We start from the raw sequence: 27,108 nt of genomic DNA, 5'->3' as shown, positions 1-27,108 counted from the left end.
TTCCACTCGGGGACCGAGCGCAGATGGAAGCCGGCATCCTTCCGCAGTGCCCAGCAGCCGCTTCCCCCTCCAGGGCTGGGGTCGGGGCGATGCATCATCACCACTCCCAGCGTCACGGCTGTTCCTGGGGCCCCAACCTCCCTGAGCGGGGAGCCGGGAGCTCCCGGCTGCTCCTAGGGCAGCGCCGGCGCGCGGTCCCGACGGCACAGCCCGGCTGGGGGCGGCCGGACCGGCGGCGCTGCAGTCCCGGCCGCCGCCAGCAGGGGGCGCCAAGAGAGCCTGCAGCCACGGAGCGGGGCCGAGAGCCGGGAGCCAGAACGGCGCCCGGCCGGAGCGCGGCGTCCCCCGCGGGGCCGAGCATCCTCCGCGGAGCCGGGCCGGACCCGAGCAGCCTCCTCCGAGCTGGACCGGGCCTCCGGCAGCGGGAGCTCAGGCGATGCGGCGACGGAGGAGGCGGGGAGAGCTGGCCTTGCTGCTGGCCGCGCTCTTCGTTTTCGGTACGGTGCTGGCGCTGCGCACGCTCCGCGCCGCCGATGCTCTCCCCGCCGGAGCGCCGGGGCTGGCCGAGCCGCCCGCTCCGCCCGGAGCCCACGGGCCGGCGGCGGGGAGCGGCCCGTCCTACGACCTGCACGCCTTCTACTACGCCTGGTACGGCAGCCCACGCTTCGAGGGCCGCTACCTGCACTGGGATCACGCCCTGGTGCCGCACTGGGACCCCAAGGTGTCGGCCGGTTACCCCCGGGGCCGCCACCGCCCGCCCGACGACATCGGTTCCAGCTTCTACCCCGCGCTCGGGCCCTACAGCTCCCGGGACCCCGCCGTAGTGGACGAGCACATGGGCCAGCTCCGCGCCGCCGCCATCGGTAAGCACCGGGACGCGCCGCAGCACCGCCCCGTTCCCGCAGCGCACCGGGACGCGGAGCTCGGCTCCCCCGCCCCGCACTGCCCCGCACCACGCGGCCGCTGCCTCCCGTGCTGTGCCGCCACGGCCCCCTGCCCGCAGGCATCCCATAGCCGACAAGGCAAAGCAGCGCTTACAGGCTCTCCCAACCGAACCTCAGACAGCACAGAGCACCTCAAGCCTTACGATGCCGTGAAATATTGACCTCGCCGCCATTGCATGGGACGAGGGAAAGTTTAGAAACAAAAAACCCGAGCAATCCGTGACTGTGTTTCCCGCAGGAGTGCTGGTTCTGTCGTGGTACCCACCTGGCCTAGCAGATGACAACGGGGAACCATCAGACAGCCTCGTGGCATTTATACTGGATGCTGCACAACGGTATGCCATAAAGGTAATGCTTTTGTCTGCTGTCGGAGGCCACTGAACCCACAGTTCAGCTCCAGCACGAAGCTGACCCTGAGCCCAAGCAAAGGTCCCACTCCTCTGCTTTGGTTAGCACTAAAGTAAATGAGCACTCAGGTTTAAGAGCTCTCCTCGCTTCGTGCAAGACAAGGGGAATCATTTCCCAGCAGCTAAATACTAAGGGTTGGGTTTTTTTCACCCCCTAATAATTAGGATTCTCAGTTTACTGCAGTGACAGCTCTGACTTCTCCGAGCAGGCTGCCCAGCTTTCCGCATGTGTCACACAGGGGTCCTCCCAGTCCACCCCCTGGGGGGACAGAAGGTTCTTAACAGCAGCTCTGGGGCCAGCTGGGAGGTCAGGGTGAATAGGGAGCAAGGCGACTGTGCTCAAAGTAACCACTTCTTCCACCTCTTTTTGAAGGTCGCCTTCCACATCCAGCCGTACAAAGGGCGCGATGACCACACGGTGCATGAGAATATCAAATACATCGTGGACAAGTAAGTTTTTCCACGTTAGGCAAAAATCCTGCTGTGGAACGTGGCTTTAAGCAACAACAGTATGCTTTGAATTCAATGGCAACAAGGCAGTGCTGAGCAGGAGCTGTGAGCAAAGCCCACTTTCTCCAGCACATCAGCACCTTGCCTCTAGAACCCAAAGTTGCTTTTCCTTCTGTCCAAGTTTCTATCACCTCTGCTCTTTCCTTCAAAAAGGAAAGGAACGAACACCACAGTCAAAAAGCGCTCCCAGAAAGGAGGAGATAAAAGGTTCCAGGGAAAGGTGGTGAGAAAAGAGGCCCCCGTGGCAAATCAAATCTCACATCACTCTTGCCTTACAATGGCGATGCCTGCTGAGGGCTTATCACTCGAGCCTCTGAAAAAGCTTTCTGCTCTCTCTGTAGGTACGGATCACATGCAGCTTTTTATAAGTACAAGACCAGCACTGGCAGGAGCCTCCCGCTGTTTTATATCTATGATTCCTACCTGACACCAGCTGAATCCTGGGCCAACCTTCTCACGCCGTCAGGCTCCCATTCTCTCCGCAACACCGCCTACGATGCCGTGTTCATAGCGCTGCTGGTGGAGGAAGGGCACAAGAACGACATCCTCTCGGCAGGATACGATGGCATGTACACGTACTTTGCATCCAACGGTTTCTCTTTTGGCTCATCCCACCAGAACTGGCAAGCCATCAAAACTTTCTGCGACTCCAACAACCTGATGTTCATCCCCAGTGTTGGTCCAGGTTACATCGACACTAGCATTCGCCCCTGGAACAACCACAACACTCGGAACAGAGTCAACGGGAAGTATTATGAAACAGCTCTGCAGGCTGCTCTCATGGTCAGGCCTGAGATTGTCTCCATCACGTCTTTCAACGAATGGCACGAAGGCACCCAGATTGAGAAAGCTGTTCCCAAGAAGACCCTGACACGCCTTTACCTAGACTACCTTCCTCATCAGCCCAGCATGTACCTGGAGCTGACCCGCAGGTGGGCAGAACATTTCAGCAAAGAGAAAGAGCAGTGGTTGATGTGAGTTCGGGATCTGCCTTCCTCAGAGACATCCCGCTGACAGAGCTGCAGCACAGACAAGTGCTGGGCAGGCTGCTGAGCCCCTGGCAGCCTGCAAGCGCCCCAAGGACTGCAAGAGTCCCAGCTCTGACCTCACAGGAGGAAATGTTACAAGGAGGAGGAGATTTCTAAGCAGCAGTTGAGCCTAGCTTCCTGCAGATGTAGCAGAGAAGACCTTTTCAGAGCTCTTCTGCAATGCATGGGGGTGCTGGCTTAGGGGCCCAAAGACCCACTTCTCTTATGGTGTGTACCCTCTGTGACGTTTTAATAGTTAGCTGGGTTCCAGCATGCGTTTTACCTTAAGCCCTTAAGTCTGCTGCCACCACAGACCCCTCACTCCACTAGCAACTTTCAAAGCATTTCCTTACCAGTTTGCTGCAAAAAGAAATAAAAGTTCCTCTAAATTGTCTACTGTAAATGAAACTAAACTGTGCAGTTACATACCCCTCCAGTTTACCCAAGCTCTTCTCTACCAAGAAGTTCTGTGCTAGGTGTCGCCACTATGGCTCACTGTATCCAAATAACTAAAGATAATTAGAGCTGGAATGCTAGTGGCTATTCACTACTAATGCTCTACATGCTGGAAATCCTAAGAGTTTAGAGCAATGAAAGGCAACCATCTATACTAAAAGCTCTTCACTGGTTGCTTAGTGTACCAAGTTTTGAAAATTTAGACTGAAGTTGCTTTATTCCCTTTAAAATCAAGAGGGGGAAAAAAAAAAAACAACACTTGCAATAAAAATACTGCTGAAAATACCATTCATTTGTTCCTTGGAAGAAGGTCAGCTCACAGTAGCTTTCCCTCTTGTAACACAATGTAAAAGCACAGCAATGACAGCAGAGCAGCAAGGTCCTAGGCTACAGCCAGTGAATATGTGCTCAAATGCAACAGCTGTAAGCACAGAAATGAAGGAAAGAAGCTGCTTACCTTTAGAAGGCCTCAGGTATGCAGGGATCTCCAACAAGATGCCCTTACCTCCACTGCCAACCCTTAAATGAGGTCTGGGAAGGGAGGGATCCTGGCTCCGCTCCTTCCAGTCACTCAGGTACATTGCTTGCACCTGAGCTCCCCTGGGCTGGCCCTGCCTTCCCACCAGGTGCTCAATCACTGCTTCAAGCCATGACTTAGCATTTCCACTACACCTCTTTGTGGTTTAAAACATGCTTGGACCCATCTCAATTAGCCATAAATTAGCTTATACTTGTATCAATAAAATGAGAAGCAGCAGCTCTCCGTACATGTTCTAAGCAAGCACCTGAGTGTTGTAAGTGATGCAATAAACAGAAATGTGGAATAAGTTTTATGGGCAGGGAGGATCAGTGACACCACGCCATCATGAAAACAGTCTAATACTCAAATTATTTTATTTTAGATCATGTTATTAAAACAGACAGGTATTTGGAAATTGTACAGCAGCACAAAGAGTTTAGCATAAATAGTTTCTCGGGCTTCAGGAGATGTAACGCTAATTAACAAATAAGCATCAACTGTTACTCTCATTACCTTTGTTTACTGACCTGACACAACTCATCAACCTCATTAAACAAGGCCATTAACACCGTCTGCTGAATGCACAGGCACATAGTGTCCAGCTTTACCAGCTCTGTAGAGCCTCACAGTCTGAAGTCTTAAGATGATTCGGGGACCAAGCCATACTTCTGCCTCAGGATCTCAACTGTAGCTGTCAGTGCACTGGGGGGTGAAACACAACTGTCAGAAAAGATGTTTGTTCAAGGATTAAATTGCATTTGCTGTGAAGGAGCAACCAGCTAAAAACACGGACATTTTGAGTTAAGGAGAACACGAACTGCAGAAACAAGGGTGTTTTATACGGAAGCTTCTAGAAAGGGGTCTCCTGGGCTCAGCATTTGGAGTGCTCCTTCAGGATTTCTGAGTATGCCGGTAATTTAGTTAAATGACATTGATCTGAAGACTTAACTACTGCAGAGAAACAGGTAAAATATGACCCACCATAACTTGAAAGCTTCATTTCAATTAAAGAAAAAGCTACGGTGATGTATATATAGCAAAGAGTGCTCACCAGCCGGGACGAATGATGGTGAATTTCCCCGACACAGATAAGTCAACCACAGTTGACCCCAAACGACACTGTGGGCTCTGGACATCCCCTATGGGGCCTCCATCAACAACTAAGGACAACTGAGGCCAAAGGTCTTGGAACTCCTGGAAAAATAAAGAGATCTGGCTAACTGATCCTGAAGATGTGACCATGTTTCAGCAGATCCTGTTGGACAGTCTATTGTCAGGAAGGCGGTCTCTCTTCTTACTGTCACTCTCTTTTCTCTGTCACAAACACATCCCAATTTGACTTCTGAGAACAGATTTACCTTAGACCTGTAGGAAAGCTACAGTTTCAAAACTGCATGGCTGCAGCACTGCTTATTTAAGAGTGCATACGCAAAAACTAGCAAGACATTTGGTACAGAAGTGTCTCCTTTTGGTATTGTGCTCAACTATATCCCCACCAGGGTCTACAGCTTAACAAAAAGACATCTCCTTGAGCTAGCTCTCAAGCTGCAAGGAGCTGTACAGAGAGCAGTAGTATGATTCCACAGCCAGCCCTCCTACAGCAATTTCCTCTTTCAGATTTGGCACCCACTTCAAAAGCAAGCATAAGCATGTAAATATTACTTCTAAGCTCCACTTTCGATGCTTTTTAAGGTGAAGATCACAGACAGCTACCCCACGACGCAGATCTGCAGGCTTTTTTAACCACGGGCTGACATTTAAATAATAAGTAAAAGGAATACAAATAAGGAAACAGCCCCAGAGAAATCCTTGTTTTACTGCTAACGCTGGCGTCCGATTGCAAACGCCTGGGGCTCTGACAACCTGCCACAAAAATCTCACTTAGTAGCAAAAACAGCCTTACCGAAACCGTCAGCGTGCTCGCCTGACTGCTGACGTTAGCACTTGTTAAAGCCAATGGTCCAGGGCAAGCTCGTGCCAACTCCCTAATAAAAGGGTGGTTTGGAATGCGAACACCAACCAACTACGAGGAAGAAGAGGTCATATTTTACATGCAGCAACCGCAGACCTTTTTCATCTTGCTTTGCCTAAAGCCCTTGACCGAAAGCTGACACTTCAGAGGATTGTTATGCCAACACCTGCCACACCAGCAATAAGAAGTAATCACTGCTAAGCATGCTAATTACAAGTCAGAATTGAAGCTACTACAGCAGAACTATCACAACAGCATACCATCCTAAACACTGAGATGCATCCCGTAGCAAAGACCTACCGATGTAAAAGGGTTCAAGTCTTTATTTAATTCTTCCGATCGCTTTAAGACCAGGGTCACAGGTCCCGGGAGCAGGTCCTGCAGCAGCTCGTCCGGCACATTCACGTGGCAGTACCTACAAAACAAGAAAGGTGAGCCACAAGGGGCGGCCGGCTGCACGAGCCCCTCCCCATGGGTCCCACAAGCTGGTGAGAGCGGAGCAGAGGCCTCCTGCCAATCTGCAGGCGGCCACGGGCCCCCGGGGAAGCTCACCTGTAGATGTGCTCCACGTCCCCGAGGCAGATAGCCAGCGGCTTCGTCCCGTTCCGCCCCTTCAGGCTGTAGATGCTCCGCACGGCGCGGGAGTCCTGGGCCAGGCAGGCCACGCCGTACACCGTGTCCGTGGGCACGGCCACCAGCCCGCCCTCCTGCAGGGCACCGACGGCGGCTGCCACCGCCTCCCTCCAGCCTGCGGACACCGCTGGCTCAGCCCGGAGCCTCAACCGAACCCGCGTGGGGCTCTCACCGGCGGCCTCCGCGCTTAGAGCATCCCGCCCCGGGGGCCTCCCGCCTCCCATCTCCCCCAGGCCCGGCCTCCCGCCGCTCATCAGCCCCCACCGCGTCCCCTCCTTCCCCACACCTCGCGGCTCCGGCCGGGCCGCGCCGCAGGGCAGCGGCAGCAAGCGGGAGCTTCGGGCGCGGCCCGGGCCCGGCACCCCCTCGGCGGCCCGAATCAACCCCGCCAGCGCCGCGCGCTGCGCCCTCAGCATGCGAGAGCCACTTCCGCTTCCGGCCGCCGGAGGGAGGTGCCGCGCTACACTTCCGGCCGCCCAAGGCGGAGCTGTGTGTGCAGCGTTCATTTCCTTCCAGGAGGAACGTGAGGGCTCCAGGGGGAGGGCAGTGAATAAAAAACCTTGTGGCGTTACATTAAAAAGCGAAAAGGTGAAAAATAAACTGATTTTAACTTGATAACGTGTTTCCTTGGAAGGAACTTGATAACGTGTTCCGTGGAAGGAACGATACTCACTGATCTCCCAGTTTATCAGTACCCTGAGTAAAGACTATCGTAACACAGTGTTTAAATAAGCATTTAATTAGGATTCCATTAGTATTAATATTGCTTTCAATTCCAAAAAAAGTTAATTTCCACTTCTTTGTAGATATTTCAAAGTACAATATTAACTTCATACAAAATGAGCAATTAAGCAAACACCATTATTTCACATTTTACATTCTTCAAAAAAATACAAATTCATATTTACTCTTTTTTGGGTTTTGGAGATGCTCTTCCTTTGGAAGTACTGTACCTGTAACTAACATCTTCACATTGCTCAATGTAAGCACATTTGTTCCCGTGTTTCATAGTTAAATAAATTCCTTTAATACCATAAACACATTCTTGAAAAACTGGGGTTCTTTTATTTTATCATCTCCAAGACCATTGCCCAGCTCCCCATGTGTGTCAAACAAAACCAAAGCAGTAAGTAGACAGCCTACGTTCTCCTGGATGTCCCAGTTTGGCAGTTACGCAGATGTCAGTGCTGAAGCCGACGTGGGTAACTAACCAGGCCTGAGGTTCACACATCCCTGCCTGCCTCGCTGATGCTAGTTGGTGTGAAACACGACGACTACAACTCTCCACAACAAGGGTCAGACACAGCTCCGCTTCTAGAAGCAAGTGGAAGGACACAAAGCGACACAGCAAGAAATACCAGCTACTGTAACTACGGTACTGCAGAAACATACCCTCGATTTTGCTGAAAAAGATCGTATGAAAAAAAAATTTCTTGTAAGAAAAAGTAGAAACTGCATTTATTTGAGAAAGTGTACACTGCATAATGAACCAAATTTTGGCCAGCTTGCACACCACCAAAAGCATGGTGTGGGATTTTTAAACTAGTTCCAAGAACACACACACTTAGACTATGTACACTACTACATAAATATCCAGTTTAATTTGCATTTCTCAGTGCAGACACAGAATCCAACTCCTAGAACATATGATATATATCAAGACAAGACGCAAAAAAGTTAAAAGTTCAGCCCTGTCCACGAGGATCAGCTACAGGTAACATTTATAAAAACTTGACATTGTTTCCAAAATACGTTCAGGAGAAAATAGTATACCAATTAAAAACTATGCAACCAGAAATTCGCAGGGTTTGTTAGACATGCTTTTTTTCTTTTTTTTTTTTTTTTGCCTTACAGTCCAAATTGACTCTCACATTTCTGCCCACCTAGCTCAGATCACTGATGCAAAGGACTTTTCACTCCGATCGCAATGCATTTTTTTTTTACAGAGACAGGTTTCGACATCCTCATTTTACAGGGAGGAAACTGAGGCCTGGAGAGGTTGAGTGACGTGCCCAGGGTCACACAGCCAGCAGGAACACGAGGAGCCTGGCACCAAGCTGCAGCATGGCCCTGGCTGCCCCTTGCTCCAGTTGCTACCTGCGCTTCCAACCCCCACCCATCAGGAACAGCTTCTCATCTCCAATCAACTTCAAGCTCAATTACGCCCCAACTGATTTCCCCCCAGCAGTTCAACAACCAGCGTGCCAACTGTTAGTTCATTCTCCGAGTCTTAATTATAGTTGTTGCAGGAAGAGTACTGTAAACAGTTTAACAATGTTGCTGCAGTTGCAAACACAAGATCTCGGATGGCCGCAGAAGTGCCATCCTCCGCGCAGTAAGGCAGGTAACATGACATCAAAATGATCTGGTGAAGACAAATTTTAAAGGTGCAACATGCCTGTTTCGGAACAGCTTGTCACTTCTGTTCACACTCCTGGGACAGAAAGGGGGAGGAGAAGGGAGAAGGGACAACGCCAGGACCATGGCTGGATGAAGGTACTGATTTCCAACAGAAGTGACAAGCAGCTCACCAGAAAGCGTGAGAGAAAAGGCCCACTAAAGCACAGTGCTCTCAGTGAAATATTTGCATAGATCGGACATTTGCTAATGATGCATAATTTCTCTTGGGTATAGACAGGGTAGGGCAATATGTCACTGAGCTAGTAGTTACTATATATATTCAATTAGACAGACACAGACAGACTGACCACGCGGGACAATGATCTTTAGCTACAAGTATTGCACCGAGTTAAGTGCTCATCTTTGCACACCCCTGTTAACTTTTACTCAGAGCGAAAATAAACTTTGTGAAAGTATATACAAAAGAAATTGCAGCAATTGGGTTAAAGATAAAATAACCTAAAGTGCATTTTAGATACCAGTATGAGGTTCTGCGAACTAGTCTTTCTGGACACAGTCAGCATTATGGAAGTGCCCAATTCGTACTTTGTTCTATGTAATAATTCAGTACCAGCATTTCAACAGTGCTGATTTTCCATCCCTCTACCAACTAGAAGCATGAAAAGCAACTTCCACAGCCTTCAACTGCATGCCAAGCCTGCTTGCTTGGGTCACTGCTCGGCCACTAAAGCCACTGATGTTGGTAACCAGACTCATTCTACGTATTTAAGCTTCTGCACCCATACAGAAAATGTAAGTAACCAAGTAAATCCCCACAAGCCACAAAACAACAAATCCTTTAACACAGAATGACCTAGAGCAGTTGTGCTCTCTGACTGATAGTTCAAGGAATTCACGAAACACAGATTTTGCAGGGGGAGGGCACACTGACCTCAGAGGCTCCAGCATACCAGAGATCGTGCCCCTTTCTGGGAATCCTATGTCTTACCAGATCTACAATGGCAGAAGCTCCACTCTTTTTTAATAAAAATGTTCTGAATATGCTAAATGCTGGGGCAACAAGTGGTGTCCCTCAGGGGTCAGTACTGAGGCCGATGCTCTTTAACATCTTCATCAGTGCCACTGACAGTGGAGTCGAGTGCACTCTCAGCAGTTTGCAGACGACACCAAGCTGCTGAAAAGGACTTGGGGGCAAAGAATATGAGCCAGCACTGTGCCCTCACAGCCCAGAGAGCCAGATGTATCGCGGGCTGCATCCAAAGCAGTGTGGCCAGCAGGGCAAGGGAGGTGATCCTGCCCCTCTTGTCTGCACTTGTGGGACCTCACCTGGAGCACTGCATCCAGATGTGGAGTCCTCAGCACACGAGAGACACGGACCTGTTGGATCACGTCCAGAGGAGGGCCACAAAAAATGATCCGAGGGATGGAACACCACCCTGCAAGGACAGGCTGAGAGCTGGGGCTGTGCCTGGAGGAGAGAAGGCTCCGGGGAGACCTGATATCAGCCTTTCAGTATTTAAAGAGGGGCTGTAAGAAAGAAGTTTTTTTTACAGTAAGGGTGCTGAGGCACTGGCACAGGTTGCCCAGAGAGGTGGGGGATGTCCCATCCCTGGAGACATTCAAGGTCAGGCTGGATGGGGCTCTGAGCACTTGATGGAACTTCAGATGTCTCTGCTCACTGCAAGGGGATTGGACTAGATGGCCTTCAAGAGTCCCTTCCAACTCAAACCATCCTATGATTTGCTCCCTGGTACCAAGGAATCGCAGGGCTTTGTTGCAATTGATTGCCCTCTCTTGCCAGCTGCTCACACACCTCCTCCCTTCCAAGCGTGTTCACGACCACCCAGCAGCACAGTGTTCCATCACCCAGCACTGGGGACGATGCAGATGTTCACTGTGAAACATATCAGATACATGCCACACGGAACATTCTGGAAAACAGACCAACAGTTAAAGAACAAAAGCAAGCATTGTACAACGCAATGGCTGGGATACACAGCTCACAGCCTGTGCATTCAGAATCACATTCTCCTTCCATCATTACAAGCTCTAATTAGTTTCACCTAAATCAACACCTATCTGACACACATACAAGAGGGTAACTGCAAACCCAATGCACCTAAAGTCAGTATAAAAGTTGCTTTTCCTAAAACACCAATACAAACAAGTAGCTGTGAAGAGAAAGCAGCAGAGGGGTTAACCTCTAATCTCCACTCAGAAAGGATGTATGCAGCATCTTGCTGCTGCCAATCACCGCACCTCCAAATTAACTTCTAATTTCAAAGCCTTTGGCAGATTATTTTTTCCCCCCCCCCCACTCATTTCTACTACACAGGAGTTTCTGAAGATGCTACCTGGCCTAATCACAAGCATGTTTTATGTGAACTAAGTCACAAGTAGCCAGACTAGCAAAGAAAAATGCTTCCCTGAAGGATGGAAAGGCTCAGAAGAGGTTGCTAAACCCCTCAGCTGTCACATTTCAGGGCACAGCTTGTCCCCATCAGAGAAAACCCCACAACTCAAGGGGAATCTATGTGCTCCTGCATTAGCAAACTCTCACATGCGCACACACAAGAACATCCACGCACCCTCAAGCACCACTGCCACACTATGCCAAGGAAAGGTGCAAGGAGACTCACTTGTGGGTGGACAGTTCCACTCACACAGACTTGAGGCTGTTCCTTCTGTGTTCTAAGCAGTTCTTGCTGCCACACAATCAAAATGCATCATAAAATGACACTGTAGGGAAAAGAAAAACAAGAGGGGCCACGCTACCACGCTGTCCCCAAGGGATTGCCGTTACAAGAGCAAAAACATCAGATGCTTTGTTAATCCACATCTCATGGATGCAAACCTTATTGCTGCAGGACCCACATCCCCATTGTAATAGACTGCATAGCACTGCAACGCAAGCCAGCGCTCCCAGACAGGAAACATCAGCAGCATGTTTCCAGTTCAGGTGATGCCTCCAAACTCATCACTGCCATTAGCAAGAGCGAGTGTTCCGCCCTAGCAGAGTGACACAACACTTTGCGCAGCCTCTCCTCCCTCACACACATCTTAATGGACAACCCTTGTTGTACCCTTCTGCATTTAACAACTGGAAGCAAGCTGTCAGAGAGGTGGAAAGCCAGTCCCCTTCAGACCATTTCCAGCTGTGCTGCGGCAGTGCATCTGCAAGACAGTGAGATAGCTTAAGCCACTGTCTCAGCTAAGACTGACAGTGGTGTGGTAAGGCTGCACAGAGAATGTCACAAGAGAGTTTAAAAAGCTACAAACCATCAGGTATCTCGGGGAGGTCTGGCTGCATTCATATCACTCCCCCCCACGGGTGCAGAGAGCGGCTGTGATCAAATAGGAGCAAAGAAGAGTGAAAGATCTCTATCCGCTAGGAGGTTGCATTCCTAAATTTAGTGCGCAGAGACAGTCCACATTAATTGGCTTAGAGTCGTTATCTTTGTATCTCACTAATGACAACACTGTAAACTGAATAAAGACTATTTAATATTCTTTCCTTTAACACAAAAAGACTGACAGCCAAAGCCAGAAAGATGGATAAAATACTATAAAATTACATCTTTTAAAATAATGCAGCATAAATAAACCATTTAGAATGAGACTGCATTTATTGCAACATTACAGGCTTTTTGGTGGAAGGGGGGGTTTGTGTTTTATTTACCCTGAGTAGGTTAGAATATAGACTTTCAGTTCGATATGAAAAACTACTATGTCGTGTAACGTCTTTTAGTCAAGAAATAGCCCCGTGCACAAAAAGCTGGCATTGCATTAGGTTGGAGGCAGATTCAGGCAGAAAACCTATATAGCTTAACAGAAAAGAGGAAGCATTCCTGGGCAGCTGAAGGATAAACTCACTGAACCCAAACCGAAGTTACGTCAAAGCATTCTGAAAATTTTCCTAGAGTTCTTCTTGAGAAAAGATGAGAGCAACCAGCAAAGGCACCGTGCTCCTGATTAAATGGTTGGAGGGCTTGTTTAAGAGGATGACTTGTTTCTGAACAGAGCCAAATGAATCAAAAGAGCAGCAGGCACCAATCTGACCACACCTGGAACTCACTGCATCCTTCAAAGACAGGCAAACAGACTCTTGAGTCTGAGTGAGCAGGGGCTCCCATAGTGTTTCCACACATGTGCCACCACATTTTAAGTCCTAGTTAAATTAAATGAACCAATCTATTAGGAGCACAAGTACCTTGTGCTCTCCTGCAATAAGCTCCCCAAACGCTTCTGTAGGCTTTAGTAATAGCCACAGCACAATGCAAGCCCAGGCATCAACTCCCAGCTCAGTGACGTGACAATCACATTCCAATAAAATTGCAGATAAATCACCTTCTACTACAATGAAACCATTTTCTGCTACAGCAAATTCTTTTCCTGGGCTCCCCTTATAGTGCATGGTTAGTATCAGACACAAGTGACAATAGAAAAATCATAGACCCAAGGAGTTGTAACAAAGACTCACTCGCTGCCAGTACCTTAAACCCAAATGTAAGTGATGTGCAATTGGAGACAAACTAACCCCCCTTTTTCTTTTTAAAATCTTTTTGCACACGAGTAACCTTAACTTCCGTGTTCACATATGACAAGCAAAAGTGACAGACAGTGCAGCCAAAACAGTTCATATATAACTTAGCTTTTTTTCTTTTTTTTTTTTTGCCTTTTCTATTTTTAGATAGATTCTTAAAGATGGATGTACCTGGGACGTGACTAAGATGACATCTGTGAAGCAGAAATAAGCCACAAAACTTCCAAAGAGGAAGGAAAAAGAATCGATCCTTCAGTTTCTGCTTCTAAGAGGAGGGTTTTACCCTCCAGGTGCAAAAGAAAATCCAGAACATCTTCATTTAGAGAAGCTGCTATTCAGACCAATTTCTTCCTCGCCCTGCAGTAGTGCTTCGATTGGAATTATATTAGATGGGGTTTCAGGGCTTTGGAGGGACAGGAAGTCCGATACATCCATGGCACTTAATGTTTCAGTCTGTAAGTCTGAAGGGTTAACTATCTGACTGCTCTGCCCATGTGAGGGAGAAGGGGAAGAGGAAGAGGAAGGAAAGGTCTGAGGCTGCAGCTGGGGAGCTGGCTGCTCCGAAGCTTTCGGTTCAGGTGAGGAACTTTCCTTCTTAACAGTGACTTTGTCCTTGGCAGAGTCTCGGCAGGCACACTGACACTGGCAGGCCTCCTCCTGCTTTATAATAATGACAGGAACACTGAGACCAATCTGCTGAACAGGGTTTCCTGAAGGTGAAACAAAGTTAAAACACACGTAACTAAACAGGAGTGACAAATCACCTTTGTTAGGCACCTTAAAGCAGAGATTACATATCATTTTTTCAAGCACAACAAATACCCTCAACAGAAGATAGATAAAATAGGCAGGTACTCTCTGCTGATGACCAACCTGTACAGGCTGGACCCAGACTTTACAAGTCTGGTCTAAATTTTTTACACAGAACAATATGTCACCTTTCTGACAGGCAGACTGCTTGGGGAAGCAATTAAATCACCACAAATCCTGGTTAAGCTAACACTACCGCAGGCAAACAGAGAAAGAATAAGAGGAGGTTTGGAATCAAACATGCTTACCTGTGTTGCCAGCTACTGGTAATGCAGTGGTAAAAAAGACCTTTTCTACTACTTTTGGAACTTGTGGCTTGAAGGAAAAAAAAAAAAAATAAGAAAAAGAGTGTGAGTTGATTCTAAACAAATTTCTGTTGTTCAAACTCTAAGCACCCGTATGCAAAAGCAGCAGATATACACACTTTCTAAAGAGAACACATAGGAAAACATTACATTAATTAACATTTTATTTGGTTCTGGGCTACGCTCTGGTTACTCCAAAACTAAGCGTATTATTTCAGTAGTCCTGAAGATGGTGAGTCATCTCCCTCTGCACTACATGCCTGTCAACACAGCTTGTGGTTTTTGACAACTGAATTAATGAATTGTTAAGAAGCTGCCATGCTTGCTCATACTACTTGCAGCCATTCATTCACTCCAGAAGGAACAGCGATGGTGCGAGCTGTTTCAAAGCTATGCTGAATATACTAACCATTTGTTCTTGGCTTTGTGGAGAACCAGTGGCACCATTTAATATCCATTGCAAGTTTTGCTCTCCCATGACGATGCTGGACTGTAGAATAGCGGTGCTCTGAGAAGGAGTAATTGTTATGGTTGGATTACTAGTCAGAACAGAGTTCGCACCAACAGGCACAGTCTGAACTACAGCTGGCAGGGGGTCAGTGGCACTTGACGCTGTTGGGGCAGATGCCCCAGCAACCACTGAAAGTCCTTGTACAATGGGCTGCGGTGGTGTCTGAGCGTGCTGCAGGAAGTCTTGGTGACTGGCTGCAAACTGTGTGCTGTGAGGAACAGGCACTTCTGGGGATTGTAAAACAGTTGCAGGATTTCCAAATGCAGCTTGCTGTGAGCTGGTTCCTATGGAGGAGGGAGCAGCAGGTGCTGCTGAGGCTTGTAGTGCTGAATGTGAAGGCTCAGAGATGCCAAGCTGCAGTACAAGTGGAAGTGACAACGATGCTGAATCTCCTGCAGAAGGCGGAACAGCAGTGACTGAGTCTGCATGACCATTAAAAGCTTCAATCAAGGCAGCTGTCAAAAGAAACAAAGAAAAAGTATACGCACGTCAGTTCTCATCAGACCTGAATAAACAACTCTTTCAATAAAGTTACCAGCTAGCTAACGGATTTTTTTGCTAAGTAAAGCACTAGCATTTTTCACGTCTTCAAACCAGTGTTCAAGAACACGTAGCACTAGAGAGTGGAATCTAAAAGTAGGTCCCAATTCAGGAAGCTGGTAACACTGAATACTACACACGAGCTGATTGGCCCCATTAGCTCTCTCTAAAAAAGCCTCTTCATCAGCACGTTCATGCAGCTACATCAAGAGAGAAAGTTCAAAGATAATATTCATGTGAGACATCCAAGAGCATCAGTGCTGGCACTGAACAAGAGCATGCTGTAAATACAAGGTCCGTTCCCCTGTCACTGCACAAGTGTTTCGCCATCTGTGAATGTATTTCAACACCAAAGCACTTCAGTGTGGAGGCTGAAGTTGTCTGTTTGCTCCTTAAACTTATGTAGGGCAGACTTCACTTTGAGCTGCTGAACCAAACATATGCACGCAGAGAGGGAAAACTGTCAAAAAAACTTTCTTAAAATATTGCAGATACAATTTGTACCTGTCTGCTTAGAGTCTTCCTGATTTGTGGTGTGATCTGTGCTCTGAAACATAGACTCAAAGATGCTTGCTGGTGAGATTGTGCTAAGATCTTGTCCATGTGTCTGACAAATAGAAAGAAAAGAGGAAGATGTTATATCTTGGGTCTCCATAAACAGCACAAATCCCAGTCAGGCAAATGTATCAACGTCAGAAACCTCTGCCCAATTAACCAGCCAACGTCAGGAAATAGAACATAAGTCACATACCTTCATAAAACATAAAATGATATTTAGTTTTTATTACCCACAATCAAATTTACCAACACGATGAGCAAATGTTTACAGAAATAAGCAAGCCCTTTTAAAGGCAAATATATTCTTCTGCATCAATACTTTGTTTAAACTTTACTTCTTGTAATACTCGGCTAAAGAAAAAAAAGACACTAATTTGGTCTGTCTGCAAAACCTACTCTGGAGCAGAAACAAAATAGCTTGCTTAGATCATAACCTGGACTATGCACTACTGTCACTCATATTACTGAGGTAATAAAATATATTAAAAAATCTACATGCTGCTTCCCTATTGAAGCGCACAATAAGGACACAGTCTTATCAGTATATAATTTTCCTCCATCTAAAATTTAACCTCAGTCAAGAGTTACCAACAAGAAAAGAACGTTATTATAATAAAATCATATGCTGAGCTTTTAAAAATGGTTTGATTTAATCACTATGTATTTTAGAAGAAAATATTTCTCTTTCACTTGGTTATTCTGCTGCTAGACTTTGGAGTCATTTATATCAGCTCTGAGTTAAAAGAGCCAATAAAATGCAATTACTTCCTGAACAGCCTCTTCAAGCACTTACAGATTTATTCACTGATGTACTTACAAAGAGATGTCATCTATTTAAAAGACACCTGAAAGCTAATATTTGATAACCTAATTAAGTGACTGTGCCACACAACAGATTATTCTATAAAACTGATCCAATTAAATACCTAAAACCGAAATCTAAACAGGAAAGGCCACGGAAAATATCCTAAAAGTTAAAATATGTAATACTAGTTCAGCCCAAAATAAGGTTTCTCTCAGTAACAGATTCACTGAAGACCTTGCACAGCCGTACAAAACCAACAGCTTGCCTGAATATTTGCTTCTCTGTATTCCTGTCTGATGCCTTTGAGAGGTGAACTCACCATGCTTAGTCTGGACACGTACAAAACTCCCCACCCAGGCACACGAAACATGCTGGACAGCATATCAACTGCTTACCTCCTTCATTCGCTGCTCAGCCTGCTCTAATCCTACAGCTGAGAGCTTATCACAGCTGCACCTCTGATATACATTGGGATATATGTAATTTACATGGGCAATATGTAATTTGCCTGTACTCTTCACTCCAATCTTACTCCTTCTAACCAATCCTGTTTTGTTTTTATATTGAAAAATAATGCTAGAACTTAAGAACAGCACTGACCACAGGAAGTGGAATTCAGATAAGCTAATGCAACCTCACCCAGACTCCAAACCACAAATATTGTTCCAGCATCCCAAAAAGGACACAATAATGTCAAGCTGACAGACTCAGCAGAGTGTGTAGGAAACACACATACTTGTCAAGAGGCAGCTTCCTGCAAACTGCAACAAGACACAGCAAAAATGCAGTATTTAGTACACCCAAAACAACTCTATCACTTATTCTGTGGCAGAGCACATCTCTCCTACTTGCAGAATGAAAGCTTAAAGGAGAGCATGCTGCAGGCTAGAACAAGTGAAACAGAAGCAACCAGTCATACCTATCTCATCTACCCTATTCCAGTCAAAAGGTCAAGCACATTGTTAGGGGGAAGAAAAAAAACCAGCTCAAATTGCAAGTGAAGCAATTCAGAGACAATAACTCACTAGATTAGAGTTCTCCCGCAATTCTGAATCTGTTGATATGAGGCTTAAGTCACTCAGACAAAGCGAGTGGCTTGTATCCTGCAAAGAAGAAAAGAAATTGAGTTAAATATTTAAAAAACAAGGGACAGAAGTGCTTTAAATTATGTTTGAGAGTCCATACAGCATAAGCAGAACTATTATGTCTTCATAAAAGTTGTTCTGGTTTTTTGGTTTTGGTTTGGTTTTTTTACCTATATATGACTGAAGCCTCAAATCAGAGGAACAATATTGCTAACTAAAAGATATTCAGTATCTGCCAAGGATCTTAACATTTCTCTCAGGTTGCTTTCCAAAAAGCTAAGCAACACAGAATTTTACATTAGCACGAGCAAAGCAGCCTGCAGAAAACAAAAATTCAAATCATGAAGCGTGAAGAGTTTACAGTGAACAGCATGATCACGTATAGAATTGCCTATAAACTCGTGCCAGTACTTGACAAGCAAATCAAAGCAGCAGTAACCCAAGTGTTGATTTCAATGTGATTAAAACCAACAGACAAATTCAGACAAGTTTTCCTAACTGGAACTTGATAACCAAAAGCCATGCTACAAGTTTCACTAATACTGATCCCACTATTTATCATCAGCACCCTGTAATCACAGCGTGTTACAAGAAACCCTACAATTCCATCTTGAACAGCAGCAATTTCAGAACTGAAATTGAAAAAAAGAGAGGCCACTACAGGTGTCATTATGGGGGATGGACCCCAAGTGCTTACAATTCCCTTTGAAAAAAAAAAATCACAGCCTTAAATCCTAACCTTAAAATTTGTTACACACCAATTAATTTCTCCCCTGAAGCGTGGTTTTAGCTCCAGCTAACACAGAAGCATAAGGAAGAGCTACAAACCTCGGACACGTTGTTGTTGGGAAGTGCATTGTAGGTATGTCCTTTCTCATGACCTTTCATGTGGCTCTTGAGACTATACTGAGTACTAAAAGTCTTCTCGCAGCCATTACTGGGACAGAAGAAGGGTTTCTCCCCTACAGGCAGCACGAAACACACATGACAAACATAAAAACCATGTCTCATGTAAGTTTATCAAGTACACAGGATAGTAACAGTATTTTATACTTATAAGCACATTTTTCTCCGAAACACAACTTCAGTTAGTACAAAAGGCAAAAACTCAATATAGGTCAGGTATTTCAAAGTCTTTCTGCACTAGTGCACATATTGATAAGAAGAAGAAGTACCTTTCTTTCTATACAAATTGCTACTTACAGCCAAGCCAGCAGCAATAACAGCTAACTGAACGAACAGTTCCTTAACCTGCCATCACAATGACCCTATTCAAAAGGCTGGGTTCCATCTTACAAACAGTCTTAATGATACACTGGAAAACAGTAAGTAATTACTACCTGGCATGTTGGAACTCGTATGAATAGATTTCAGAGTCATTAAAATGCCATTTCACACACTCGACATTCTTGGAAAGAGCCTTGCAAACAAAAGCTTCCATTTTAGCAAGTGAATTGACACACAAACACAGTATTTAACTTGTATGCATCATTACTGACACATTTGTGAAACATGCTGATGAAATTCAAGACCTGTGAGGAGTAAATGGAGGTGACTTTTCACCGTGGTTCTAAGTTTCTTTGTTCTCATCTGAAATATGAGCTGAATTTTTGACTGCCCACCTACGTTTGCACATTACCAGTTTGCTTGACGCAGGTTGCAAGATATATTCCTAGACATATCTAGGAAATAAATGATTTACAGCAGATTCACTGAGTTATATCTATTTAAATAGCTGCGCTTAGCAATCCTGAATGTATTGTGTAACTTAAAGAATAAAAGCAATTGTGCCAGGGCTGCTATAGAAGAATCTTTGTGTTTTTATGAACTACATCTAAGTGTAAAACGACATACGCTTACCTTGCCTGATAGGTAAAACATCTAATTAAATGTCCTTGCTAGTTTATATTATATGCAAATATAAACACATATTAGGATTCTGAGAGTCAGTACGAACTAAATGGACTCAATTAAAGCAAAAATAAACCCCCGGGACTCACCAGTATGCGTCCTAACATGTGTTTTGAGGTGGTGGCTTGCAGCAAAAGCCTTCCCACAGCCGTCATGTTCACACCTGAATGAAGAATCAGGGAAGAGTTAGCATCAGGATTCTTTCCCACATGCGTTACAGCCTCTTGTCACGCTCTGCAATAGTCACAGGACTCCAAAGGGCTGGCCTGATACTAATCTCTGCTAGTCATTTACATCTCCCAACTGCTGCTAAGCACGCCACGCAGGCAGGGTTCTGACTGTGACTTTAAAATTCAAACAGATTCATCACTTGGGGTTTTAGTGAGCCATTGTGGAATAAACACTGCATCCCAGCAGAGAAGCAGCAGCACATTTTACAAACACACTCACCTTGGGATATATTTCTGCCTAAAAAGAAAAAGTTAATCTAGTTTGATGATTCTGGTCATTTGAAGACAGTTATTTCATCCACTTCTACAGACATCTGAGCTCAAATGCTAGCCTCCTTCATTTTATTTAAACAAGTTTTCATTAATGGCTGTAATAGCTGTCTTTTGGCACAGGCAATCCATTACAGAAGTTCCAGAGAAGTAAAAGCTGCCATCCAGTAACTTACCGAAATGGCTTTTCTCCTGTGTGTGTTCGAATGTGCTTCCTCAGGTCACTGTGTGTTGTGAAGTATTTACTGCAGCCTTCTGATTCACAGTTAAATGTTTTCCCTGTGTGAAGTCTCTGATGTGCTTTCAACCTGAAATGCATTAAAAACAAATCCCTCTTATGGTTTGTCATACAAGCCAGCCTCTCTCCGAGGCAAGCAAGCCATCCATTCAGATGTACAGGACAGGATCAAATTCTTCATGGATGTAATTGATATCACTTCTGAAGCGTTCATAGAAATACTGAGAATTCCTTGTGTTTGTGCACCATCTTCAAAACTATCATAAAATAAGCATGTTAAGTACATCATTACAAGTTCTGTTCTCCTGGACACCCACACCATATTGGTATTGATTTCCCACCTTTCTCCAAGAGAAATACACACAAAATTCCTACCTGTACAGTGTATTGAATGCCTTTTCACAGCCCTGCACATCACATTCGAACGGCTTTTCCTTAGTGTGCACTCGAACATGGATTTTGAGGCTGTAAGAGGTAAGAAAGGCTTTGCCACAGCCTTCTTGATTGCAGACAAAAGTGTATTCCCCACGATGTGTCTTTTGGTGAGTGCGCAGGTTTCCAGCAGTGCTATAGGTTCGTGGACAGCCCTCAAAAGTGCACTGGTATCTCTTAACCTATGAGATAAAACGTTGCATAATTGATTTGTAATCATTCCTGGAACGTAGACAGGGTAGAATTCCAGTTCAACATCAGAGACAATGTGATGGATTCTGACTTCAAAGGAAAAAAAACAAAAACAGTTTAATGATCAGACCATGTAAAGAGTTGCACACGCTGGCAATCAGGCTGACCTTCCAGAATAGCATACCTAACTGAAAAGGAAAAAAGGGAAAAAAATAATGTATATCTAGCTAGAAATCAAAAGTTGGAGAGGAGCCCCAAGATTATATCAAACCAACCCACTGTTCCCATCCAGAGCACTTGCATTGCTTATAGCAGAGCTATTTAGACAGACAGAAGACAAGGATGGATGTACTTTCACAAGCTGACCCTCAAAAGCACCAACCTGTGTGCTAAATTAACACCCTGAAGGAATCTACAATTTCAAAAGTCTCCTGCAGTCTAGCCATCAGAACATTTGTTACTTAATTTTATCTCAAAACATGCCCCAAGTGTACTGAATCAAACAGGGAGTTTCATATCATAGGTGCCACAGACTTCACAGCCATCTAGATAACCAGGAAACAGTTCCATGTGAACTAGATTTGACAGTCCTCCCACCTTCTGCAACAGGCAGAAAGAGACTGTGTCAGGAAACTTGCAGCGTGCAAGTCATAACACTTAATTAAATCTCATTCTCTCTTGTGAAGTAAAAGAAGTAAACCACCTGATATGCTTGAATAATCTCCCTCCAACATTAATTAACAGACTGACAGCTTTCATTTGGCTGTTGCAGCTGAGAATCCTTAATATCTAAAAGTAATTATACAGCCCAGGAGAGACTGTGATACTTGACAGGCAGGAAGCAGAAGCAGCATTCCAAAAGATGTTCATTTTGAAATCTTTAGAAAGGTGATGCAAAGACACAACCGAGGAGCAGAAACTCACAGATTTAGTATTCTAACAACTAGGCAGAAAGATAATCTAGTGGGTCACTGTCAGCAATCTTCCTCTTTACCAAGGCACCTATCTCACAGTACCCAGTATTACTGCTTAGAAAACGCTTCGGACCGTCTTCAAAAAGAAAACTGAAAACAAACAAACAAAAAAAATCCACTGAGTTGTGGTTTGGTACCAGTAGAGGTAGATGAACCTACAGATAACCAGCATGTCATATCTGCAGGTCTCTCTGCTTTATGTATACATCCACCAGAAAACTTGAAACTCGTTGCTCTTTATTATCGCAGCGTGGGGGCTGAGAATGCAATAACATGGGATTCCCTGACCTGTGCTCACGTAAGCTCCTACTGATGTAATATGGTGACACAAGAGTAATTAAGGGATCTGGAACATATAGGAATATTACATTAATAGTTATTAAAAATATATGGGCATTATAATACAATTACAGGAAAATTAATAAATTTGGTTGTGTGTTGAGCCTACCAAAGCACAAGGAAACGCGCAGACTGGTAAAATACAGACACAAGGTCAGAAAGCACGTGGTTTGTTTTTTTTTTAGAAGGAAATGGGCACATTATCTCCACTAGAGATCTTCAGACTCAGAACAATTTATATCAGTATGGAACTCAATTCTTATCCTTTAGGAATTTAAGGCAGCTGGTAATTAACGTTTCACATGCTGCATTACAGGATGTTCTCCACTGTACTTCCCATAATAAAAGGGATTTGACACAGACATGAGCTAGAAACTCTTAGGTGAGGAGTCTAATAAGCTTCCTGTGTGGTTACATTTAGATCTAGAAAGTGAGAGGAAAAGGAGAATACTTATTATATAGTAATGATTTGGTCCCTAGCAGCCATGTATGTATTTAAAGGAAGATGGCAGTGACACGTTCAGCTTGAAGGCCCTGTGGTGCTCCCTCTTCTCCTCAAACACTAAACTGTTATTTTGCAGATTTAGAAAGAAGCTGCAGACAGAAGCAATACTGTGTTATAAATAAACAGAACTCCTCGTACAGCACACAGCAAAGCACTTCATTCTCTTTTCACACTAGGAACTGCAGCACATCACATAAACGTTATACACATGAAACGATGAAGATGCTGACTATGAAGGACTTGCAGTTCGAGCAGCAAGTACTCAGGACCATTGCTGCTTGCAAGCAGTACAGCAGAGAAAGAAACACAGCAGCTACAAGAAAAGCCACAGATGGCTGGATACAACGTGTACAGAAACAAGTTGCTTTGAAGACAAAGGCCATATCACATCAGCTTCTTGCAGAAGATAATACGCTCCTCACGCACCAGAGGGAAGCCAGAAGTCTTCATTAAGTATTTGCCTCAGAAGCAGCAACTAATTGTCCAATCATCAACACGACTCACAAAAGCTGAGCCAAAAGCCACTTCAATTGCTCAGTTTGCCTTTAAGTTGTCTTTACTTCAAGATTTTTCCCTAAGGTTTATATTTTGTCTACCACCACTGATTAAAACGACACCAATGGAACTGAAAAAGACTAATTACATTTAGTCTCACGCAAACAATTGCAGTAAGAAAAGTTTATTACAACACAAGGAAGTTAAAGGAACTTAAAGGACTGTAAAACTTCCCTTCACAAACATCTAAGGTTGACTTGAAAGTATGAGACTTTAAAACATCTATCTTCCTTATTAGGACCTCCTCAGCCGTTTTGGAAATACCAAAGGATTGGACTGCTAGCACTGGGAGCTAATCCAAGTGTTCAGAGGTTTTCAAGTTTTTTTTTCACCCTCCAAAAAACTTACCAAGCATCTGAAATAACTGAGCAAAGGAAAAGAGTCCTGTTTGCTTAGCACTCGATTCCACTGCACTCAAATTAGAGCACAATGCCTCCCCTCCCACCTTGAAAATTAAGCCAAGGGAAAATAAATTCAGATAAAGAATTGAATCAGGCAGTACTAAGCCTTGCAAGTGTTTTTCTAAAAGGCAGCATAGAGAAATAAATCAGTTTAACTGCACATGTAAAGCCATCAACACCAATGTAACCTAGTACACACTGTTCTCACACACTGCAGACTGCAAGCTGACTGTTCTACTAAAAGAAAAGAAAATACTGGCAAGACTGACATACCAAAATTAAACATTTTGGCAGCTGAGGGAGGATGCAGCTGCTACTAATATGAATAATACTTGAGCAAGCGGAATCCTTTGGATGGGTCTATTGAACAAACCTTGGTCCAGAAGTTTCACAACTAATTGCAAAGCTGACCTCCTACAGCCCCGTATCCTCGCTGCTGAGTGAGCGATAATCAAGGTTGCCCACTGATCTAAATTATTCTGAACATTCAAACTAAGCTTCCTTCCAAAGCAGGGGCTCATTTCTGCGATTCTCACTCGCACTGAATATCAGTTACACAAGCAGCTGATGCTACAGCCACTGATACTCGCTAAGGCACCAGCAGGAATTTAACTCAGAAGGGCCAAGAACGTAGGGCAAAGTTGTTAGAAATATGCCAGCATTTCAATCCACTTTGCCCTGCACCTAAGAAGTAAGAATCCTACAAGCCATCACCACTTTGCATGCAGGCAGAATTCATTAGGGAAAAAGAATTAGAAGAAGCCTCCATTTTAACACGTAAGCTAACTTAAGCTTTTAAGACAGCAGATGGTACTCTGAGATTTCGTTTGTTTTCTTCCCAGTTTCCCTGTGAATGACACAATAGAGCTAAAAAAGAATTTTAAGTTTGGCGTCTTGAGCTTCATATTTTAGTTATTTAGTTCCAGTAGGGTAGATTTTAACCTGCAATTTTGATGGGCTTTTCTCAGGAACATGGTTCACCACAGAATAGCAGAGCTCGTGCTCTTTTCAGTTGAACTCAGAAAATAATTAACCAAACAATAAAATAACAGAACTAGTACTACAGCACTAACAGAAATAGTACTACTGCAAACGTATTTTTGTTGCCATATTCTCCTCTAGCTTATGAGGAAGTGTCAAAAAAACACTTCCTGGCTGCTTCACAAGAAAGCAGCCAGATATGAGCTTAAAACCTGATAACATTCACAGTTACGCTGCTGATACACCAAAGGACTACAGAACACAATTATTCCTCTCTGCACAAAGCACTACTATTGCTAACAGCAACAGTGGATTTGATGGAGTTGCTAATAACAACTGGCTACATGATGATCCTTAAGAACAGCAGAAGCTGCTGCCTGCCTCCTGGCACACACTTTTAGTAATCACACTTTTCAAAGCATTCAAGGTCACCAGATAAAAACTAAGCACAACAAGCATGAATTTTAAGATATATTTAACTACTTACTTCTTTAAGCTTGGTTTCTGGGCATTCAGACTGCAAAGTGAGTGTTGCGCCTTCAATGTTTCTTGGCATAGGAGTCGAACCAGGATTTATTGTTAGGTGAATCTGATCTGGAGAAATAATGTGTTGCACATAACCCTGGGACATTCCTTCATGATCTGCAATTAAATGAAATCCTTCTTCATGACCCTCTGGTAAAAAAGGCAAGTGATCACCACACTGTCCTTCATCCTCGTCGTCTTCCAGAACGCTGTCTTGCTCTATGAGAACAGTTGTCCTGTCATAGACCGTCCCGGATGATGAAGAAACCAGCCCGTTTTTATCAGCAAACCTCATCATATTGTCATCTTGGGTTAATTCGTCATCGTCCACTTCATAGTAGATAACGTTGCCTTCGGGACTGTTTTCCCCCATGGCTCACCGCCGCTCACTGTGGTATCCTGAAGCGGGACCGTAACAACCCATCTGCAACAGAGGGACGGGCAGGCGGAGGCTCAGGCGGGGCCGGCCCGGTCGAGCCCCGTTTCAGGCGCAGGCTCCTCCCGGGGCTAAAGGCCTCCGCAGCACCCCCGGGCGTCGGCACCGGGCCACGGCCCGCACTCTACGGGCCGAAGCAGGCCTTTCCCCCCACCCCCGAGCTTGGCGACGCCTCAGTCCGTCCGGTTCCGCTGCCACCCGCCTCCAGAGCCCGCCCCAACCCCGCACGCAGGCCCCAGGGGCCGCCCCGTTCCGCTCCGACCGCGCTCACCGAGCTCCCGGCAGCGGCAGCACCTCCTTCCCCACCCCAGCGGCACCATGATTACCAGCGCACTCACTTCCGCTTCCGGCCGCGCGCAGTATGACGGGAGGGCCGCGCCCGCCGCGGGGGATGATGGGAGAGGATTCGCGGGGCTGCGCATGCGTGGTGGGCCCGGGCGCGGTGGCCTTGTGAGGGGAACCGGCTTCGGGGCACAGACAGCGCAGAGCTGAGGCAGCGGGACGGGGGCCCTGCTGCACAGGAGAGCCCACACGCAGCTGGAACCCTGCTAAAAGAAACTTATAGCATCAAAACTAATCGCACAGTGGGGAAAAAAATTGCAGCTGCGTACCCATTTGTGCGCTTTCCCCCCTCAACAAAGTCAGAAGTAGAGCTGAAGTGAGCCTTCCTCGCTGCTTCAGTTCATTTTCCAAACTGACGCTCAGGATTCCCACAGGCCACGTCAGATAACAGCAGCACACGCAGCAGATAACAGACTGCTCCACCCGCGCCTTCACGCTGAGCACTGCTGCATCTTCATGAAGAGATTGGGGATGCTGAGCAACTGTGAAACATGAAGCTGTGCTTGGCCCATGCCTGGGTGCCACACAGTCCTGCTTGCATAGGGCAGCAGCCCCTGGTCCTGCTCAATGCTGGGGCATCAGCCTGCAGTTGGATTTAAAACAACCCATCTTCTTGTAGCCCAGGATCTTAGCCTTGATTAGAGTGCTGCCTTGTGGTGCTGCGCGCTCCCACAGGGTTATAGAGCACTGGGGAAGGCACAGAAATACTTGTATCCTACAGTAGTGCTGCTGTGGATGGGGCTGCTCTGTGCCTGTAGCAGGTGTGATTTAAACCACGCTGAAACTGAG

General features: G+C 45.7%; 3 protein-coding genes across 5 annotated transcripts; 1 reads left to right on the top strand and 2 right to left on the bottom strand.

The window, feature by feature from the left end:
• On the top strand, positions 277-3,631 carry MANEAL (mannosidase endo-alpha like). The gene is made up of 4 exons (XM_021375654.1): positions 277-863; positions 1,183-1,292; positions 1,725-1,801; positions 2,203-3,631. The coding sequence occupies exons 1-4, from the start codon at positions 437-439 to the stop codon at positions 2,837-2,839; spliced, it is 1,251 nt and encodes a 416-aa protein (XP_021231329.1). The 5' UTR covers positions 277-436; the 3' UTR covers positions 2,840-3,631.
• YRDC (yrdC N6-threonylcarbamoyltransferase domain containing) lies at positions 4,223-6,908 on the bottom strand. 2 transcript variants are annotated; one of them, XM_021375674.1, is made up of 6 exons: positions 6,757-6,908; positions 6,390-6,585; positions 6,138-6,252; positions 5,769-5,888; positions 4,917-5,059; positions 4,223-4,567 (listed from the first exon to the last, which is right to left on the bottom strand). In XM_021375674.1, the coding sequence occupies exons 1-6, from the start codon at positions 6,884-6,886 to the stop codon at positions 4,504-4,506; spliced, it is 768 nt and encodes a 255-aa protein (XP_021231349.1). In that variant the 5' UTR covers positions 6,887-6,908; the 3' UTR covers positions 4,223-4,503. The 2 variants fall into 2 exon arrangements, with proteins under 2 accessions (XP_021231349.1, XP_021231348.1); XM_021375673.1 differs by lacking the exon at positions 6,757-6,908 and having other exon boundaries at positions 6,390-6,747.
• MTF1 (metal regulatory transcription factor 1) lies at positions 11,140-26,920 on the bottom strand. 2 transcript variants are annotated; one of them, XM_021375262.1, is made up of 11 exons: positions 26,316-26,920; positions 25,504-25,965; positions 21,013-21,251; positions 20,576-20,707; positions 19,989-20,062; positions 18,817-18,950; positions 17,929-18,006; positions 16,045-16,147; positions 14,899-15,455; positions 14,433-14,499; positions 11,140-14,084 (listed from the first exon to the last, which is right to left on the bottom strand). In XM_021375262.1, the coding sequence occupies exons 2-11, from the start codon at positions 25,912-25,914 to the stop codon at positions 13,690-13,692; spliced, it is 2,190 nt and encodes a 729-aa protein (XP_021230937.1). In that variant the 5' UTR covers positions 25,915-25,965; positions 26,316-26,920; the 3' UTR covers positions 11,140-13,689. The 2 variants fall into 2 exon arrangements, with proteins under 2 accessions (XP_021230937.1, XP_021230936.1); XM_021375261.1 differs by having other exon boundaries at positions 26,249-26,335.

The sequence above is a fragment of the Numida meleagris genome, chromosome 22, assembly GCF_002078875.1.
Source record: "Numida meleagris isolate 19003 breed g44 Domestic line chromosome 22, NumMel1.0, whole genome shotgun sequence".
Taxonomy (NCBI): domain Eukaryota; kingdom Metazoa; phylum Chordata; class Aves; order Galliformes; family Numididae; genus Numida; species Numida meleagris.
This window is presented reverse-complemented; position numbering and strand designations above follow the sequence as displayed.

Coding starts and splice junctions, on each gene's coding strand:
- MANEAL (XM_021375654.1), top strand. CDS start 437: ATGCGGCGACGGAGGAGGCGGGGAGAGCTGGCCTTGCTGCTGGCCGCG. Junction 864..1,182: donor GCTCCGCGCCGCCGCCATCG/GTAAGCACCGGG, acceptor TGTTTCCCGCAG/GAGTGCTGGTTCTGTCGTGG. Junction 1,293..1,724: donor CACAACGGTATGCCATAAAG/GTAATGCTTTTG, acceptor CTCTTTTTGAAG/GTCGCCTTCCACATCCAGCC.
- MTF1 (XM_021375262.1), bottom strand. CDS start 25,914: ATGGGGGAAAACAGTCCCGAAGGCAACGTTATCTACTATGAAGTGGAC. Junction 21,252..25,503: donor CAGAAACCAAGCTTAAAGAA/GTAAGTAGTTAA, acceptor TTTATCTCATAG/GTTAAGAGATACCAGTGCAC. Junction 18,007..18,816: donor CCAACAACAACGTGTCCGAG/GTTTGTAGCTCT, acceptor TCTTCTTTGCAG/GATACAAGCCACTCGCTTTG.
- YRDC (XM_021375673.1), bottom strand. CDS start 6,724: ATGAGCGGCGGGAGGCCGGGCCTGGGGGAGATGGGAGGCGGGAGGCCC. Junction 5,060..5,768: donor CGAGCACGCTGACGGTTTCG/GTAAGGCTGTTT, acceptor TTATTTTTCCAG/GAGTTCCAAGACCTTTGGCC. Junction 4,568..4,916: donor ACCATCATTCGTCCCGGCTG/GTGAGCACTCTT, acceptor TTCACCCCCCAG/TGCACTGACAGCTACAGTTG.